The following is a 17,090-nucleotide window of genomic DNA, read 5'->3' as shown; positions in this document are numbered from 1 at the left end:
GCCGCTGCGCTCCCGTCTTCCTCTGCCGGGCCCGCGCGCGGCCCTCGGCTCCCTCCGCGCTGAGCGCGACGATCCCTCCCTGCGCCTCCCGCCCCTCCCGCAGTTCTTCACGCAGCCTTTATCGTCATTATCGTTACCCTGAATAACCTCACTGGCTGTTGCTGCGTTCTCCATTCGCTATTTCTTCATAATTATTAATGTTTTAGCCATTTTCATACCTCTCTTTAGTTCTCCCTTTCCCAGCTCCGTGACCCTCCTGCTGTCCCACAGCAGCTATTTGCCTTTACTGTGAGCCAAGGTGGCCGTCGGTGACGTGGTGCAATCCCAAGCCACGTCCCCTCAGCCTGTTGATGCCATTGCCAACCCTGGTACAGTCACTGGCACTTCCCTACACAAAACATGCTGATTCCTCTCCAGCATTCAGCCCTTGATGCTGCATTGTCGCATCCCCACGTTTGCTAATGGGAAGCACTGCATGTACCTGGCTGCGTTCTGCCACATCTGCCCCAGAACTCGTTTCAAAAGCAGTTTTCATGCTGGTTCCACAGAGAAGTTGTACATCCCAGCTGCTGGCCCTGCTCATTCCCTTGCCAGCTCCCTCAGAGCAGTAGGTGGGACTGTCTGGGCCTGGCACTCCATTGCTGCCGCTCGGTTCTGAACTTTAATCACTCCTGAAAGCACTTTAGACAGCTCTGTATATGGAAGCATTGCTGTGTGAACTCCCCAGCCCTCACAGTGAACAGATGTAGAGGATTCACTCGGTTCTGCCTGCTGGGGCCTTATCTCCCCATCAGATCTTCCCTTCACTGCACATTGTGTCTGCTGACTCTGGCAGTCTCTCTGCTCCTCATGGGTTTTAAAATCACTTGTCTGAGTTTTATGATTTGAGCATTCCTCAAATTCCATTTTCCTTTCTATTATCCTCCCCTCCCCCCACCGTGTGCATCCAGCAGGGAACAGCCATATGACAGCAACACAGCCCATGACAAGGGCAAGGTAGGAGGACTGCATGGGCCTGGGCCACTGCCTTCTGCTCCCAAACACTGCAACCATCAGATCCTCCAGCAACCTGGCAGGCATCATCACTCAAAGACACTGGGGTCCTCATAGCCACTTCTCTCCTCAGGCATGAAGGGTCTGGAGTCAACAGCTGCACACTAAGATTAGTAGCTGTCTTACTTCATCATTAATTGATGAAGAGACTTGTAACAGATCTCCTAACCCAGTGGTCACCTTTCCCATCCCATTCAGCACCCCAGGCACCCATCCATCCTATTTTTGTTCCCTTTAGCATTTCACCTGTCCTTTATCTGCTGCTCAGGAGATATCTGCCCTTTGCCTCCTCATCAGAACCTCATTTGCAGTCTATTTCTCCTACAGATGAGCCACAACCACTTTCTCTGCTCAGTGCTGCAGAAGAGTTCAAATGCTCTAACACTGTACTTTGCTAATCACAATTAGTGGTTGTACAATTGAGAACCGGCAGGAGCAACACCAGCCCTTTAGAAGGGCAAGAAGGAGTCAATATTTCTGCCCTTCTCAGATTATTGCCTTGGGTAAAAAAAAAATATATGTATTCCTTACATTCCATTTTATATTAAAAAACTTACAATTCATTTAAAGCAATTAATTGTTTCCTTAAAAAAAAATAATAAGGGAAGTTTGAACAGGTCCTGCTAAACCTTTGTGCCTAAGAGCATTTCAGGCAGCCTGAACAGAAAAGCTGAGGTATAACCATGAGTTGTGCCTTCAAGATGTGCTTCCATCAGGAAGCTTCACAAGTTGTTATTCACCATGATGCCTGAAGAACAAAAACCCACCCAAGCAGTAATAATTAAGAACTAACCGAGCAGATATTAGAAACATAATATAATATTGGCGTCCACAGCAGGCTGTTGTCTGACAGATTGAGTACAAGCAAGACCAACATTCCAACAAGAAGTGGCAAAGTGAATTCCGATTCAAAAATGAATTTGACAGTTTTCATGTTAAAAAAAAAAAAAAAAAAATCTATTTCAAAAAGCATTCAGAGAAAGGCTCTGCTTTCAGAATTTAACAACTCACATTTTTTAGCTGCGAAGCAAGACTAACACCTGGTACTAAATCAGGTAGTTCTTCAGGAAACTCAGCGATACACCTTTAAGGCAAAAGTGAGAAAGAAAAAAACTTTCAAGTTATACATGAGGAAACACCTGAAAAGAAAAAAAGCAGGCACACACTCTGCACGTCAAATCCTTATTACTAAATAAAAAAACCTGATTCTTGGTTTGACACTTTTTCTTTAAATAAATAACTCAATCACCAAATATTAGGTCAGTTAGACATATCTGCACATCACAGTATTTGCTGTGCTCCCAGGGAAGCCACGATGGCAACCGCACCCCCAGGCAGCTGCTTACCTGAGCTTCCCTACAGCTACTTCTGTACAAGGGCTCTGAGACAAGAAAGCCAGCTCAGCTTTCCAAAAGCACTGCTTGCTTAACACACGGACTCCAGCAGTGCTCTGAAGGAAGCAGCACCACAGCCTGCCTGCTCACAGTAATCCCATGTGGTCCCACACTCTGTCCCAGCTCCTACTGGGTATGCACGTCCAACACCCTCGTGTGACTGTGCTCTGAAAGCACCCGGCAGGAACAGCAGAAAACTAGAGAGCACACAATGATTCATTCCAACCTTTACTGTGTTTGCCTTTTTTTTTTCTTTTTAAATATAACTTCCATGCAGAGTTCTCCAGAGCAAGTGCTGATGTCAGAGCCTCCTGGCCTTGGCACAGCCACAGACACTTCTAGCCACATGGGAGGAAAAGCTTTTGCTACATGACTTTTTTTGTTTTTTTTTAAACTTTGAGGCCAACAATGTGTTTTCATCTGCACATTACAGGTAATGAGTCCTATCAAGAATTTCTAACAAAAACTGTACATGAGTTTACAAACGTATTAACATATAAATAATGAGAAGCTTCCTGCCTGGAGCCTCCACAGTAGTCTTTTTGCTTGAGAATATAATACTGGAAGGGTAGACCCAATCCCTTTCCACAGCACCAGTCAGAGCCGGCTTCGTCCAGTCAGCTGTTCTGCTCAAGCATCACAGGGTTTTTCTTCTTCAGTGCCTCTGGCTTCAATAAGCAGTCTGTCATTACTGTGCAAAAGCAAGAGTCCAATGCCTTTGAGAAGGAATCCTGCTGCTGAGAGGCCTGTGCCGCCCGGTCATCGCTCGGGTCCGAGCTCCTGCTGGAAGGTCCTTTTCTTCTCCCGACAGTGCTTCTTGTGCGCAGGCCAGTCCTTCTGCTGGCACTGCGACCCGCAGTACCTGGCCACCTGGCAGCGGCCGCAGATGTTGAATTCACGTAGCTAGGAGAAAGAAGGCGGCGTTAGCAAGCCTGTCCAGCACGAGACCTCTGCCGTTCCCAGCGAGGTTCACAACCCGCCTCTCGCTCCTGCCTCTCGGCACATCCCAGCACCAGCGGCAGAATACCACAACGACTCGGAGCGACAGCATTTGTTTGATTTTGCAATTGTTCCTGCAGGGCTCAGTAGACTGAATTCTGACAGCTTTACACGTGTTCTCATACTGCTGCTGTTGTGCAAACATCTTTGATACAGACATAGCCAGCAGGGCTGCACACGCTGTCGCTGCTGGACAGTTATCCAGAAAGCTCTCAGGTGCAGACCCAAGCAGAAGGTAAAGCTCACCCTTTTTCAAATTAAGATGGTTTTTAAACTTCTTTACTTGCTCCTCAAAAAGACCAAAACGGAGCACTAGATGATTTTAGCCTGTTCAGCATTTATTATCACAAAAGAAAAGCCCTTATTCTTAGATAAAGACATTGGTCTGATGGAGATGCAGCCCTCAGATGCACCATTCTATATCTGCCTTCATCTGCCTACAGCAAAGAGCCACAGCTAGCTTTCCTGTTGGTTCAGCGCTGAATAAGCACCATGCAAGTCCACTCTCTTCACATGAAAGGACAAGCACGTAATCTTTTTTACTCCACTACTTTCAAAGCCTCAAAACGCTTTCTCCATATCTGCTAAAGAAGCCTCACATAGCTCCTTCACATTCTGGGTCACTGGAGAGCTGGAATGCTTCCACCTGTCTTTTTATGCACACTGCAGCCATTACTCTCCTCCCAGCATACAGTTAGGTCACTTCTCGTCCCAATTCAACACAATGTTCTCTCAAAATGTCAATTAAAATCTACATCCTTCCTCTATGAAGCCCTGATAAACACTTCCAAAGAAGTCTAAAGAGCGTGAATCACATCAGAAAAAATCCATGATGAAGAACACCCAATTCAAAGAGAATTTCTGCCTTTAGCAACTGAATGCAGCCTGCAAAACTTGCTAGTTTCAGGAACAACCTTTCCCCTCCCCTACAGGAGCAGCCCAAGTCATCATCTGTTTCCTTCCAGCTCTTTCCAACACACCTGCTTTTCAATCATTGTGCATGGGGGGTAATGACATTCATAGTATGTGCATGAGTTCTCTTCCTCCTCCACAACATCCCCGTTAGCGTTGTAGTATCGTGTTACATTCAGTACAGGAAACTGCTCTTCTATAGGGTCTGTAGGGAGCTGTTGGATTGCCAGCCAATACAGACTTTGTTCCCTTTAAAAAAGCAAGTGCACATTCGTTAAAAAAGGCAGGTAAGGTTACCATTGCATTGAACCTGCTACACCTCAGACTACATACATTTCTCACATACAGCATCCTTTTAGGGTTACTCCGGTGTAAATGCAAAAGAATGAAGCCTATGGGTCCCTCACAAAAAATGAACCTTCCTGCCCTCCCCCATCACAGGTGAAACAAGTCCAACCTGATGTAAGGATCTGATGCACTTTGAGTAACATCAGCGCAACGTGGCGTGTAGGAAGTTCCCACTACCTGCAGTGAACACCCACAGAAGCTGTTCCCAGGAACTCGTTTTTAACCTAAATACATCATTCCAGATGTAAGCATTGTGCAGCCCCCGGCTTTTGCAGACCGTGTCAGAACTTCAGTGCCTGAGGATGAGAACTACAAGCATGCAAGAACTGCAGGCTGAACTCTGCCCCCAAATGCCACCGTTCAAGCAGAAGGGAACGCAGGTTTACTGCTTTACTGTGGTGACATCTGGCAGAGCAGAACCTCTACGTACTGCCACGGGGAAAGACCAACCCTCCATAGCACCGTCAGCACTGACTCTGGTCTTTCTCAGATGGGCAATCTGAAACAGTGATGCATAAACAGCCCAAAGTCAAACAAACAGGCTCAGCCAAGATGGACACCACTGAACAGAAGAGGTGAAACAACTGAAGATGTTGACAAGAATTATTCAATGGCATCTCCCTGCCAAATATCAACACACCTTTGTTTACTGGAGAGATCTTCAGCTTTGGGTTTCCACCCCCACGGGACGAGGCGCAGATTGTCGAGGCGGTTGTCCACGGTCACTGAATTCAGATGTACCACCTGGAATCCCGGGGCGATCCCTCCACGGTGCCTCTCCCTGCAGGAAACAAAACCAGCTCAGAGCTCAGCAACGAGCGACGCTCCACAGCCCCAACTCTGCACTGAACCCAAAGGCCTCCCAGCCTGCTGCCGTTGAAACAGAGATGATACAACTCAGGCTGCAGTGAATATTTCAGCTGTATCAGCTCCCAGAAGACAGAGATCTGTTTCAGAAGCTCATTTCCATTATAAATTAGTTGACTCAGAAGACAATCCTAGTATATTTTAATTGCAAGAATATTGCAGAGAAACTTCCAGAAACCATCATTCCAGTTTCAGCAACAGCACCCATGTAATTATTAATATTATAGCTTGAAAGGAGCTAATATTGTTTTATTATTTTAGTAAGAGTTTCTATCAGACACGCTTATGTTCAAGTTCGGCACTGGCGTGAGTCAGTTTCTCATTTACTGAGGACGTCTCTTAAGCAACAGGACAGGGGTTTCACCACCAAAGAGGCGAATGTTTTTGACTAATTGTGAATAAGAGACAGCCTGCAATGCCTGCACAATTGACTAAGAGAAATTACTGAACACTGCTTGAACCCAAAGCAGGACAGCTGCATATTAACTCATGCCAGCCTTGATTTAGAGAAGAAAAGAAACCAAAAACAAGCTATGGAAAACAGTCTGCTGAAAGGCCCTGATGGAGGGAAAGCTGCTTTGGGAGTTGTTGAACACTGCAGGAGGGTCTGACAAGTGAAATGGGGAACCCTGAAGGCTGGAAGTGAGAACCATGGAGCTACATGGATACATACATGCATACATACATGCATACAGATGAAGGCAGCCATTGATCAGATACCAAGAGGGAAGGAATTAAGGTTCATTAGACCGAGACCAGGACAAAGTGCCAACAAGGGAGATGAGATTGATATGGATGTGGGATCTGGGAGGAAGAAACAGAGGTGCAAATTAAGAGCAAACAGGAGAGGAGAGAAGGAGGGAGATTGACCAAGAAACTTTTCTGAAACAGATAATGGGAGTTTAAAGAAAGGCTGAAGTTAGGGAACAAGAGGATTCCGAGAGCTTGTTAGGGGCATCAATAAGCCACATCCTACCCCCCCTCTACAAAGCCTCTATCTGCACCCATGACCCCAATAAGCTCCACTGCAGCTGTACCTCCTGCATCCCATAATACCCAGGGGCACATCCTGGTGCAGGGCATCCCGGAGCCACTTGAGCCAAAGGCTGCAGGAAGCTCCTCCTGAAGGAGCACTGCAGAAGTGTGTTATGATTCAGGCTGCAGCTCCCATGTGGCACTGCAGGTTGCTGCACACATTGGCAGGAGGGTTTTGGGGGGAGTGGGAAAAGGATCCCATCACCGCTGCAGCTTCGGCAGCCACCAGCTTTAAGGCCCTCACTGCATGAACAATGATTCCTGCTTAACTCAAGCAAAAAAACATCTATCAGCCTTACTGCAGAAGCATCCAACACTGTATGCTAAACCAGAAGCACAGCATCAGGTTTATTCCTTCAGTGAGATTCTGGGGAAGAAGGGGACACACAGAAGGACGGGTGGAACTCCTGCACTCCTCCACATGCACTAACCCAAGCTCTCTGCTTTTCTTTCATGCAGGAAACACAGCTGTGATGGGTGCTGCCACTCATCTCCCTTACAGGGCCCCCGCAGTGCTCCCTGCTGCCAGAGGGGGAAGGACCTTCAGCTCAACACACTGCAGGTTTCTTTTCAGAACAGCTGCAGCACAAGGAGAGCAGAACGGTGTGCTGACAGCGGGGCCAGCACTACACAGCACCTGCAGCCAAGAGGCTTCCCTGAGATACAAGGAGACTCAGGCAGCAAGGCAAACAAAGCAGCCTCGTGGTAGCACGTAATTTAAGACCACAGCAAATCATGCCTTCAGAGGGATCAAACCAACTTTACAAAACAGTAGAAATGCTGAGTGCTTCCCAAAGAACCTGACTGCATCTCCAGACATGCAGATCTGCATTCAGGACAGCTCACAGCCTCCAAAAATCCCCATCACACAGAACCTCGGGGGTTTGACACCAGCATACGGTGAACTCACACGATTTGAGTTACCCAACTGAACGTTAGATTTGTTTCCTAAGAAGTCCAGCTAACGAGAGAGGCAATGGCTGAGCTGTGCGCAAAGCCCTGTGCACACCGGAGCAATGCAAGCACTGCAGGTCCTGCTGTGAGGTGCACAGTGAGCAGGGGCTGACAGCCCGACTCACAGCGTGCGGCGCAGCCAACTTGTGACTCACTTCCAAAGTTGTGTACTGTGAGATTAAACAATAACAGAAGCAGGTTAAAATCCATATTTAATGAGCAGATTGAAAATAATAGTAATAGTGCCTGGAGCTTTTCCTGACTCCCTCCTCTCATCCAGGCTCTGAGCTGGGGGAGAACAAGTAACTTCAAGCAATGAAGAAAGTACAGTGAGATCTTAGGCACTGTGACTTCTCATTACAGTTTATTGGACTGAACAGAATGCATGTTTAATTTCTTAAAGACTTTTAAAAATAAATAACGATTCTCTTCAGCATATCCCATCTTTCCTACAAATCCATGAAAAACACATTTGCAAAGTGCCTCTAACAACAGGTTGCTGGCAACCATGCACACTGGGCTCTGAGTCCTAATGGCAGCTACAAAGAATTTCAGGCAATGCTCCCTGCCTGTGGGGAGCAGACACAACAGTATAGGAAACAGCAGCACACCCTTCAGGCAGCACTCCAGAAAGCCAAGCAAAATCCCTGAAGTTTCAGGCTATCAGATGTTCTATCCACACTCTGCCACTTCTCACTTACCTGCTCATCACAGGACAGAAGCCCCAAGTGAAGTTTCAGTTGTATTTCTCAGATTTAAGCAACACAATACTCACCTGTCACTACTTTCCGTGCAAATAAAGTTATTGGAGCCTCAGCTATTTCGAGGCACAGTGCAAAACAGACCCAGGCCAGGACACAGCAGCACTGCTGTGCTGGGCTCTGGCTGAGGCTGGGACTCCCTGAGAGGCCCCAAATGCTGTGGGCAGCAGCAGCAGCCCTGGGCTCCATGGGATACCCACCAGAGCAGCTCGTGCAGCAGGCGGCCAGATCCCCTTCCACGGTTTTTGTCAAAAGCATAAGCAAATATTTTAGCACCATTTCCATCAGCATCCACCTCCATGCGAGCCTGGAGAGAAGGGGAAAACTGTAAGAACAACGGGTGCTGAGCAGCAGAGTGTGAGCTGCAATGGGACAGCAGTGGTAAAGGCAGGCAGCCCTTCCCACATGTCCGCAGGACGCTGAATTGACATGGAATCATGGTTCAAATCTCCAGCGCGACTGAGCCTCTACTGCTGCATCTTGGGTTGGGAGGGACCCCACACCCCCCCCGGGTCAGTTTGCTTAGGGCCCATCCATGGCCTTGGGCAGCCGGGGACGGGCACCCGCAGCTCTGGGCAATGGCGGTGGGGCCTCACGGCCCTCTGACAGAAGAGTTTCCTCCCCATCTGACCCAGATCTCCTCTCACCCCACAGTGGAAGTACCGAAGGCCCCTGCACCGCCCCGGCCCCACTCCCACAGCCCCCTCCTCTCCTCGTAGGACGCGGCGCTGCACGTGGGCCCTCACTATTGTCAGCAGGGCCGCGCGGAGGGAACAACGCGGCGCCGGGAGCTCCGCGCGCAGCACAGCCCGGGCATCCCTCGGCCTTCCCAGCCCCAGGTGCGCGGGCGGTAACAGCAAACCTCGGGGTGCGACTCCGCTCAGGGGACGTTTCCGCACCCACGTGCGGAGGGAACACCTCTCAAGTTTCCCCGCTCCGACAGGGGGAGCGCCGTTCCCGGCCGGCAGCGCGCAGGGGCGGCAGGCCGGCAGCGCGGCGCGGGGACGGCCGCGTGGAAGGACGGAGCTCCGGAGCGCTCCGGGTGGGGCGGGGTGCGGGGACGGGGCGCGGGGCCGCGGGCCCAGGAGGGGGGAGGAGCGGCTCCCGAGGGGTTCGGTCCCGGGGGGCCGCGCGGCGCTCACCTCGAAGGAGAAGCTCTCCACCAGCGGGATGTCCTGCTCGTCGATCAGCGTGTATTTGGTCTGCAACACAGCACCGCGCTCAGCCGCCGCCCCGCGCCCGCCGTCCCGCGCTCCGCCCGCCGCCCGCTCCGTGCGGCCGAGCCCGGCCCGCGGCTCCCGGCCGCGCCCCCCCTCCCTCCGTCCGTCGGTCCGTCCGCTCCCCTGGAGCCCGCACCTTGCCGGCCACGCGGCCGAGCCGCACGATGCCCAGCTTGAAGTCCGTCATGGCCGGGCCGCGCCGGGCCCGCGCTCAGCGCCTCGGAGCCCGCGAGCGGGAGCCGCTGCCACGCGCCGCCGCCTCGCGCACACCCGGGGAGGGGGGCGGGGCGCCGCACCACCTCCCACCCGCCGCCCGCCGGCCAATGGCGGCCCGCGCCCTCGCCGCGTCGCTCTTACTACGCCGCCGGCGCGGCCAATGGCAGGGCGGCGCGGCGCGGAGTCACGTGGGAAAGGAGGGCGGGAGGAAGGTGGAAGGGGGCGCGCGCGGGCGCGGGTTCGGGCGCGGGAGGGGGCGGGGGGAGGGAGGAGCGGGCGGTGACGTCACGTTCGCGGGAAGCTTTGTGCCGCCTGCACTGGCGGGCGGGGAGGGGGCGGGGCGGCGTGGGAGCGGGCCTGAGCCTGGCGGGGCGCTGCGTTACACGCGTAGCCATCAATAAACCGTAACGTGGCCGGGGTGGGGGCGCAGCGCCAGCCTCGAAGGCCTGGCAGCGGCCCGGTCCCACACCGGGGCGGGATGTCCAGGGGTTCTATAGGAACTGGAGCGGACGGACAAACGGACTCGCGCAGCTCCGGGCTGCTGCGTTCCGGGAGCGCTCTCCGCCGCCCCTCCGCTTCCGCGCCGCGCAGGCGCTCCTGACGCGCTGTCCCGGCGCCGCTCCGCGCGCTTCGGCGTCGTTCCGTACCGCCGTGCTCCGACGGAGACCCGGCGCCGAAGGGCCGGTGCTGCTGCCGTCAAACTCCGCGTGTTCGGCCGTGAAGGCGTTGTCCAAATCGGAAACATGGGTAAATGGCGGACGGCGGTGCCCGCGCGGTCGCCTCCTTGAGCGCGGCACGGCACAGCCGCGTCCTGGGAAGCGCTCGGCCCCCCCTCTGTGCCACTTCCGTCCTTCCTCGTGCAGATGCGGCACGCTGCAGCGGAAAGAAACCGTGGTGGCCGAGCGCAGAGAGGAGGATGGAGTTCAAACACGGAGCTGATGTAGGTCGATACTGGCTGCGTCAGTTCCCTTCTAGGATGCTGGGTGGGAAAAAATTTCTGGCAGAGGGGGACCAGATCGGCAGCTTCCCAGAGCTGCGGGGCTCCTGCTGGAGCTGTCCTAAGGCAGCATGGGAAAGGTCATATCTTGACCCCAGGATAGTTGCCCTTATGCAAAATACATTTTTTTTCTTCCCCCATTATTTCATGCACTGTCAAGTGGGGAGAGCCCACAGCGCACGCATGCAAGGATGCTGCGCAACGCAGGGTGCTTCCAAGCTCACCCCAGCGGGGGCTCTGCTAATGCCGAGGTTAGCAATCACTTTAAAGCTCTTAAAACTAAAATTGCTTCTGAAAGATGTGCTGCTCACCTCCACCAGACTGCCTTCACTGTCAGCAACGCCAGCATTAGTGCAGCTTGGTGGTGGGATTGCAGCAAAGCTCAGCTGGAAGGAACCAGCTGACCACTGAGCACACAGCCAGCCTGGCCACTGGAGCTTCCCCAGGGCCCAGGAGGTCTCACCAGCATTCCAGTCCCCACTGCAGTCTGGGGCCACATGGAGACATTTTTCCTTACACCAAACCAGGATTTTGTTGTTGTGTTCTTGGAGAGGTGGGGAATGTGCTGGATCAAAAGCAAACCTCACTTGACAAAGCACCAAGGCCATGCATCCTTGCTTGGAACCTCCAAGCTAGAGAATTAAAAATAACAAGTGCCTGGGATGACAGTCTTGTTTTATTCAGCTTTATTCCCTGATTCTCTCATTGTCTCAGAGAAAGGCCCTACAAACAGCTGAAGAGGGAGCAAAGGGAAGCAGAAAGCAGGGGAGCTCCCGCAGCTGCTGACGAGGCTGCACGAGGTCTTGCAGACTGATAGTCAGAGTTGGAATGTGTGATAAAAGCTGATGTCTGCTGCTGCTATTTGAAGTGACAGAAGCTAATTTTGTGTTCTGCCTTTCTCCATTTCACTGCAGCCCACATGTACTATCTGCAGCCCTCAGCTCACCGGAGCGATGTACCCACATTTCATCAGGCAGCAGCGGACCAGCCTGGATATTCTCAGAAACCGCAAACACATCGGTCAGCCCAAATCCCTCCTGCCCTCCCACACAGCCCAGCCTTCATCCAGAAATCCTGGCAGCTCCCTCATTGCTGCTGTACATTCCACTTCTGCCCCTGAGCCCAGCGTAAAATTACAGCACTGCTGCTATTTGAACATCTTAGGTGGAAAAGGTCACAGAATGGCCAGGGTTGGAAGGGACCTCAAGGATCACGAAGCTCCAACCCCCTGCCACACGCAGGGCCACCAACCTCCACATTTCAGAGCAGCCCAGGCTGCCCAGGGCCCCATCCAACCTGGCCTTGAACACCTCCAGGGATGGACGGGGCATCACAGCCTTTCTGGGCAGCTGTTCCAGCACCTCACCACTCTCTCTCTAAAGAACTTCCCCCGACATCCAACCTCAATCTTCCCTCCTTCAAACTTCAAACCATTTCCCCTTGTCCTGCTGTTATCTCCCCTTTCAAAGAGTTGATTCCCCTCCTGTTTGTAGGCTCCCTTTAGATACTGAAAGGCTGCACTGAGGTCACCCTCCAGCCTTCTTTTCTCCAGGCTGAACAAGCCCAGCTCCCTCAGCCTGCCCAAGGTCCACCCTTGGGAAGCTTCACCCATTTCCCCACTGGGCACAGCAACACAGAAGCAGAACAGGCACAAGGCCTTATCACAGCAGCAGCCTGATGTCAAATCATGTGCAAACAGGTGATTTCCCCATGCTAACGTTATGTACATTTTATGCTTCACAAGCAGTATGGGATGCATTCCTAGTGCATGACTGCTGTGCACTCAGGCACTGTAGCCAAAAGCCACACTTCTGGCTTAAGCTGGAGCAGTTACAAAGATTTCATTTCTCCACATTGCTCTGCATCTAAGTAGCCTCAAACAACGGCTACTTAGGAATTGTGTGGTGCTTTGCATAGCGGGAATTGATGCTGCTTGCACTACTCCAGCAACCAACAGCCACAGCTCAGCACACACAGCACAGTAGCTGCCACCACATTTTCTCACACTGAGCTTGGGCTGGGATTTATTTGGGGGCCTGACTTTTCCTCCATTATGCAGAGACTCCAAGTCACTCAGCACCAGGAGGACGATGCAGCTGCAGCCGATGCCCCAGCACAGCCAGCTCCCTCCTGCCGCTCTGGCTTTTTCCCAAAGGACTCAGATCCTGGTAAACAGTCAGAGCCCCATTTGGTGATTTTGAGCAGCCCAGCTCAGGTATCCTCTACATTCATTGCCAGATGCACCAGTTTGCCACCATTTCCCACATTTACAATACATACCACCATATACAGTCCTGTTTGCTGTAGAAGAGCTCCATCCAGAAAGTCTCTCTTGTGCTGTAAGTGCTGGATAACTGTGTTGCTTGCTGAAGTGAAAAGACAATTAAAAAAAATCAACTCATTGAGTACCATCACTGCATTTGTAGAGGAGGAAAGCACACCTTCCAAAAATCTTTTCTGAGACCAAGCCCCACAGTGTTCAGGATCTCGGGAAGAATTTCATTCCCTTTCCCTTCAGAAAACTAGCTGTACATTGAAAAGGCTCCTCCCCACCCCAGGGTGCTGGTGGGGTTGCAGTGAACTGCACTCACAACACCATTGTTAGCCAGGCTTAGCAACACCAGTGTCAGCTAAAGCATTCTTATCACCAGGATTATTCCACTTCAGTTTTGTGCAGCCTGAGAGATCACACAGCATCCTTGGTGCTGTGCCACCCCAAAGGAGAGCCCAGTCCCTGCTGGAGATAGAACAATGCTTCCCAGGAACTTCAAGAACATCGCTTTTACCCACATCCTGCAGCAGTACCTCAGTTAACAGCTGCACATTGCTTTCAGGTGTGAGCACCAAGCATCAAACCCTGTCTCGTATAACATGCATCAAACCTAAAACACAAAGCACCTCTTCATTAGAGGTTGGTTATGTTGTTGTAGCCGAGTTTGGAAGAGGTTCTTAACACTTCATCAGATGGTTTGGAGCAGCCTGCTAAGGTGGCACTTGATTTTTACAGCACCCAAAGGGAAGTACCAACACTACCAACACAAACTGCTTTTTTTTTTTTTATTTCAGAGACACCAGGACCTGGAGCATATGATGTAGACATGGGCTATCAAGCTTGCTTACCCAGCTCCCCCAGCATCACCATCCAAGGAGTCAGGAGGCCAAAGAGACACGAAACCGGACCCTTTGCAACGCTCTGAGCCAGACTACAGAATCCCACCCCTAAATCAGGACTTGCTCCCCTTCAAGTAATGAAAGATGCACAGGAGTTCACCTCAATCTGAGTCGTCTGTATTTTTTCTAGTCACCAGAAAACCCCCATCTCCTCTGACTGCAGGCATGAGAAAAGCCTGAGCAAAGAACCTATACCAGAGAAACCCACACTGCCACCTAAGCCAGATGTTCCCACAGCTGGGCAAACAGGGCCAAGCTCCATCCCGTCAGGTACAAATGCTGCAGACTTGAGGACAGACCTAGACATACAGCCCTATCCAGCATTTTATTTCTATCAGTGCCATCAAAGCACATGCAGCTCCTCCCAGAGGCAGGCAGCCCAGTTATTTCCAAGCCTTGGCAGCTGCTGGGACACCACAGCAGCCCCGGCTGTACTGACCTGGGGAAGCTGACCTCCTACAGAAGCACTTACCCCAGTGAAGGGCAGTAAGAGCCGTGTGCACATCTGGCATTGACAAGAGCTCACAGAAAGCTCTCCACAGAAGTCAGAGGTGTTTGCCCTCTGCACATGGGACATGCACATACTTCTCTAAGCTCTGCATCACTGCAAGCAATCATCATGAGAATCCTTCATCTTGAACATCTGGATAGGAACCATCACCTTGGTACTTCTGCACAGGGCAGGCAGAGCCCACTTACACAGAACTGGACAAGGACAAAAAAATAAATCAGTGACACTGCTTACAGACAGCCTGGTGTTTTATTAAGTATTTAAGGTGTTACAGAAGATGTAAGAACCTTCATATGGCAACTCCTCTTCCACACTTAGCTCTGTTGAGAAAAGAAAATACAGCTCATTAGTAGAGAGCCCTTTAGTAAATAGTTTAATTACAGCAGTTTCAGTTAGAGATGGATACTTACAGCTGGGCACTCAATTGCACCACTATTGATGTCATCAATGATATCATGTGGGTGCCTGCCATCAATGCTGCAGCCCACAGACTGAGCAGTTCCAAGAATCTCCTTAATTGTCCCTGCAGTTGGAAAACACAGCTTTAGCACAGAAAAAAAACCTGAAGAACCATTATATAGCCCAATTCCTAAATGCCTCAGCCCTCCCATGCCAGCTATCTGGTGGTCTGCAGGCTGCAGCCACCTGGTTTAGAAGGGGCAGCACACAGCCTAAGCCAGCTAGAGGGTACTGCTCACAGAAAGCTCCAGAAAGCACTGTGTCTGCTACACGCTCAGTGCCTAGGGTGCTACTCAGCCCCATATTATGACAGTAGGTACTACAGGCAGGTCAGGATCCCTGAGTTAAGCCCTACCATGCACTCAGACCTTGCAGCTGGCACTGCCAGGCAGTGAGATGCTGGCTCCTGGCAGCACCAGGTTGTTCGTGTGTTGCTACAGCCACCTGCTCAGTGTCAGCACATACAAGCTGTAGGAACTTCACCACACCAGTTATTAGATTGTCCCAAGGATCAGCCAAGAGCCTGAGCCACTCAGATCACACAGCAAGACTCAGTCCCACCCCTTAAGGTCAGTACTTACCAGACAGCTCTCGAGCCAGAGATCTGTGCCTCATCTGCCGAGCGATGTTCACTATCTCATCAAAGCTGACACTGCCACTGTGCTTTACTGTGAAGCAAAACAACAGCACCAGTAAGCTCACTGAAGCACAGTGCACTTCCAGCTCCCCATGCTCCAACAGAAAAATGCCATTTCTGGCACTCAGATCACACAGAAAGCAGTGAGGTTACAGCTACACTGGGGCTGTGATCAGTGCTGCTGTTCCCAGCCTTCGGCACAGAGCTACCCACAAGAAAAAGAATAACTCTGTTTCCTAGGTTGGCATTTTCTCTCAGCTCACCTCTGGACTATACAAGTCACTGCATTACAAGACAGGTACAGTGGCGGGTGGCTGTTCGGCTCACTTTGAAGATGTATGCACTGTCTGTGTGCTACACTTCAGGAAATCCTGCTGCCCCAGAAGCCCCCTGCCAGTTTATGCTAAGCAGCCATGAGGTACATGTTCTTTTTCAGTACTAAATGACATTGAGAACCAAAGGTGGAACAAAACTTACTGTTTTTCTGCTTCTTCCTGTCACGGGGGGGCTCCTTCAGAGCTTTGATAATCAGAGCAGAGGCAGAAGGAACCACTTCTATCTAAATAAGAAGAGATTCATTCTTTTCCACACCACCCAAGCATGCAGATAACACAAAGCCTGGACTTAGTTTTCTGTTCCACATTACATGCCTCCTCCTGAAGCACAGGACTTTGTTCCCAGCCTTTCGGCACAGGACTCCCCACAGCCAGACGAGCACTGCTTCCTGGGCTGGGGCTGCTCTCAGCTCACCACTGGAATATACTAGCCACTGAATTCAAGGCAGGTATAGTGGCAGGTGGCTGCAGACCGGCTCCGAAGGGCTTCGTTCAGACCCCCATGCCCCCTTGTTTTCCAGCCCCACACTTCACACACACTGCACTCAGAACAATCGGGCACTTCCTACCCAGGTCTTCCCAGAAGACCCCACACCAAGTGTGGCACTCATTTTATCCACCTCGGAAGGATGAAGGGCTGAGTCGACCCTGCCGGGATTGGCTACTGTGGTTGCGGCAAGCAGCGCCTGCTGCGCCCAGCGCTTGCACCACAGCGCGATCCCTCGTGGCATTCAGTACCTGCGCTTGCCTGTTCTGGATGGTGAGCTTCACCGTGATCCTCAGCCCCTTCCAGTCCCCCGTAGCCTTGGCGATGTCATCACCGACCTTTTTGGGAGACTGAGAACAACCCACGTATTACAATCAGAAAAACTTCACATGAATGAAGGCAAAGAGCCACGCACCGCACCGGAACCAGCCCCGCACCCCTCGCCCGACCCCGCAGCCCCACGTACCAACCCGAGCGGTCCGATCTTGGGGGCCAGGGCGGAAGTGGCGCCGACCTCCCCGCCGGTGCAGCGCAGATACACTACGGACACAGCAAAGCTCAGTCAACTCCACACCGCCATCCCCGCTCCCCCAGCGCCCCGCCGTCCCCCCAGCCCAACACGTACCGACTTTCACCTCGGTCGGATCGAACTTGGGCGGCATGGCGGCGGCGGGCGGCGCGGATGACGGCGGATCCCAAAAACCGCGGCCTAGCCGGTGGTGGAAAGGCAGTAG

General features: G+C 51.9%; 3 protein-coding genes and 2 non-coding genes across 5 annotated transcripts; 1 reads left to right on the top strand and 4 right to left on the bottom strand.

Moving 5' to 3' along the window:
• Nucleotides 1-2,662: 2,662 nt before the first annotated feature.
• On the bottom strand, nt 2,663-9,766 carry ZMYND19 (zinc finger MYND-type containing 19). The gene is made up of 6 exons (XM_042830979.1): nt 9,680-9,766; nt 9,466-9,525; nt 8,524-8,630; nt 5,347-5,487; nt 4,427-4,607; nt 2,663-3,350 (listed from the first exon to the last, which is right to left on the bottom strand). The coding sequence occupies exons 1-6, from the start codon at nt 9,728-9,730 to the stop codon at nt 3,207-3,209; spliced, it is 684 nt and encodes a 227-aa protein (XP_042686913.1). The 5' UTR covers nt 9,731-9,766; the 3' UTR covers nt 2,663-3,206.
• Nucleotides 9,767-10,406: 640 nt separating this feature from the next.
• On the top strand, nt 10,407-14,669 carry STPG3 (sperm-tail PG-rich repeat containing 3). The gene is made up of 4 exons (XM_042830565.1): nt 10,407-10,506; nt 10,623-10,699; nt 11,671-11,776; nt 13,823-14,669. The coding sequence occupies exons 1-4, from the start codon at nt 10,503-10,505 to the stop codon at nt 13,951-13,953; spliced, it is 318 nt and encodes a 105-aa protein (XP_042686499.1). The 5' UTR covers nt 10,407-10,502; the 3' UTR covers nt 13,954-14,669.
• RPL12 (ribosomal protein L12) lies at nt 14,669-17,088 on the bottom strand. The gene is made up of 7 exons (XM_042830564.1): nt 16,982-17,088; nt 16,823-16,896; nt 16,608-16,706; nt 16,012-16,093; nt 15,479-15,565; nt 14,849-14,961; nt 14,669-14,758 (listed from the first exon to the last, which is right to left on the bottom strand). The coding sequence occupies exons 1-7, from the start codon at nt 17,016-17,018 to the stop codon at nt 14,753-14,755; spliced, it is 498 nt and encodes a 165-aa protein (XP_042686498.1). The 5' UTR covers nt 17,019-17,088; the 3' UTR covers nt 14,669-14,752.
• Nucleotides 15,714-15,845, bottom strand: LOC122166941. The gene has a single exon (XR_006170912.1). It is a non-coding gene; the product is annotated as a small nucleolar RNA SNORA65 (small nucleolar RNA).
• On the bottom strand, nt 16,204-16,331 carry LOC122166942. Its single transcript, XR_006170913.1, has one exon. It is a non-coding gene; the product is annotated as a small nucleolar RNA SNORA65 (small nucleolar RNA).
• Nucleotides 17,089-17,090: the final 2 nt, after the last annotated feature.

This window comes from Centrocercus urophasianus, unplaced genomic scaffold (assembly GCF_019232065.1).
Source record: "Centrocercus urophasianus isolate 14NV4802_14NV808 unplaced genomic scaffold, USGS_Curo_1.0 seq_34, whole genome shotgun sequence".
Classification (NCBI taxonomy): Eukaryota; Metazoa; Chordata; class Aves; order Galliformes; family Phasianidae; genus Centrocercus; species Centrocercus urophasianus.
This window is presented reverse-complemented; position numbering and strand designations above follow the sequence as displayed.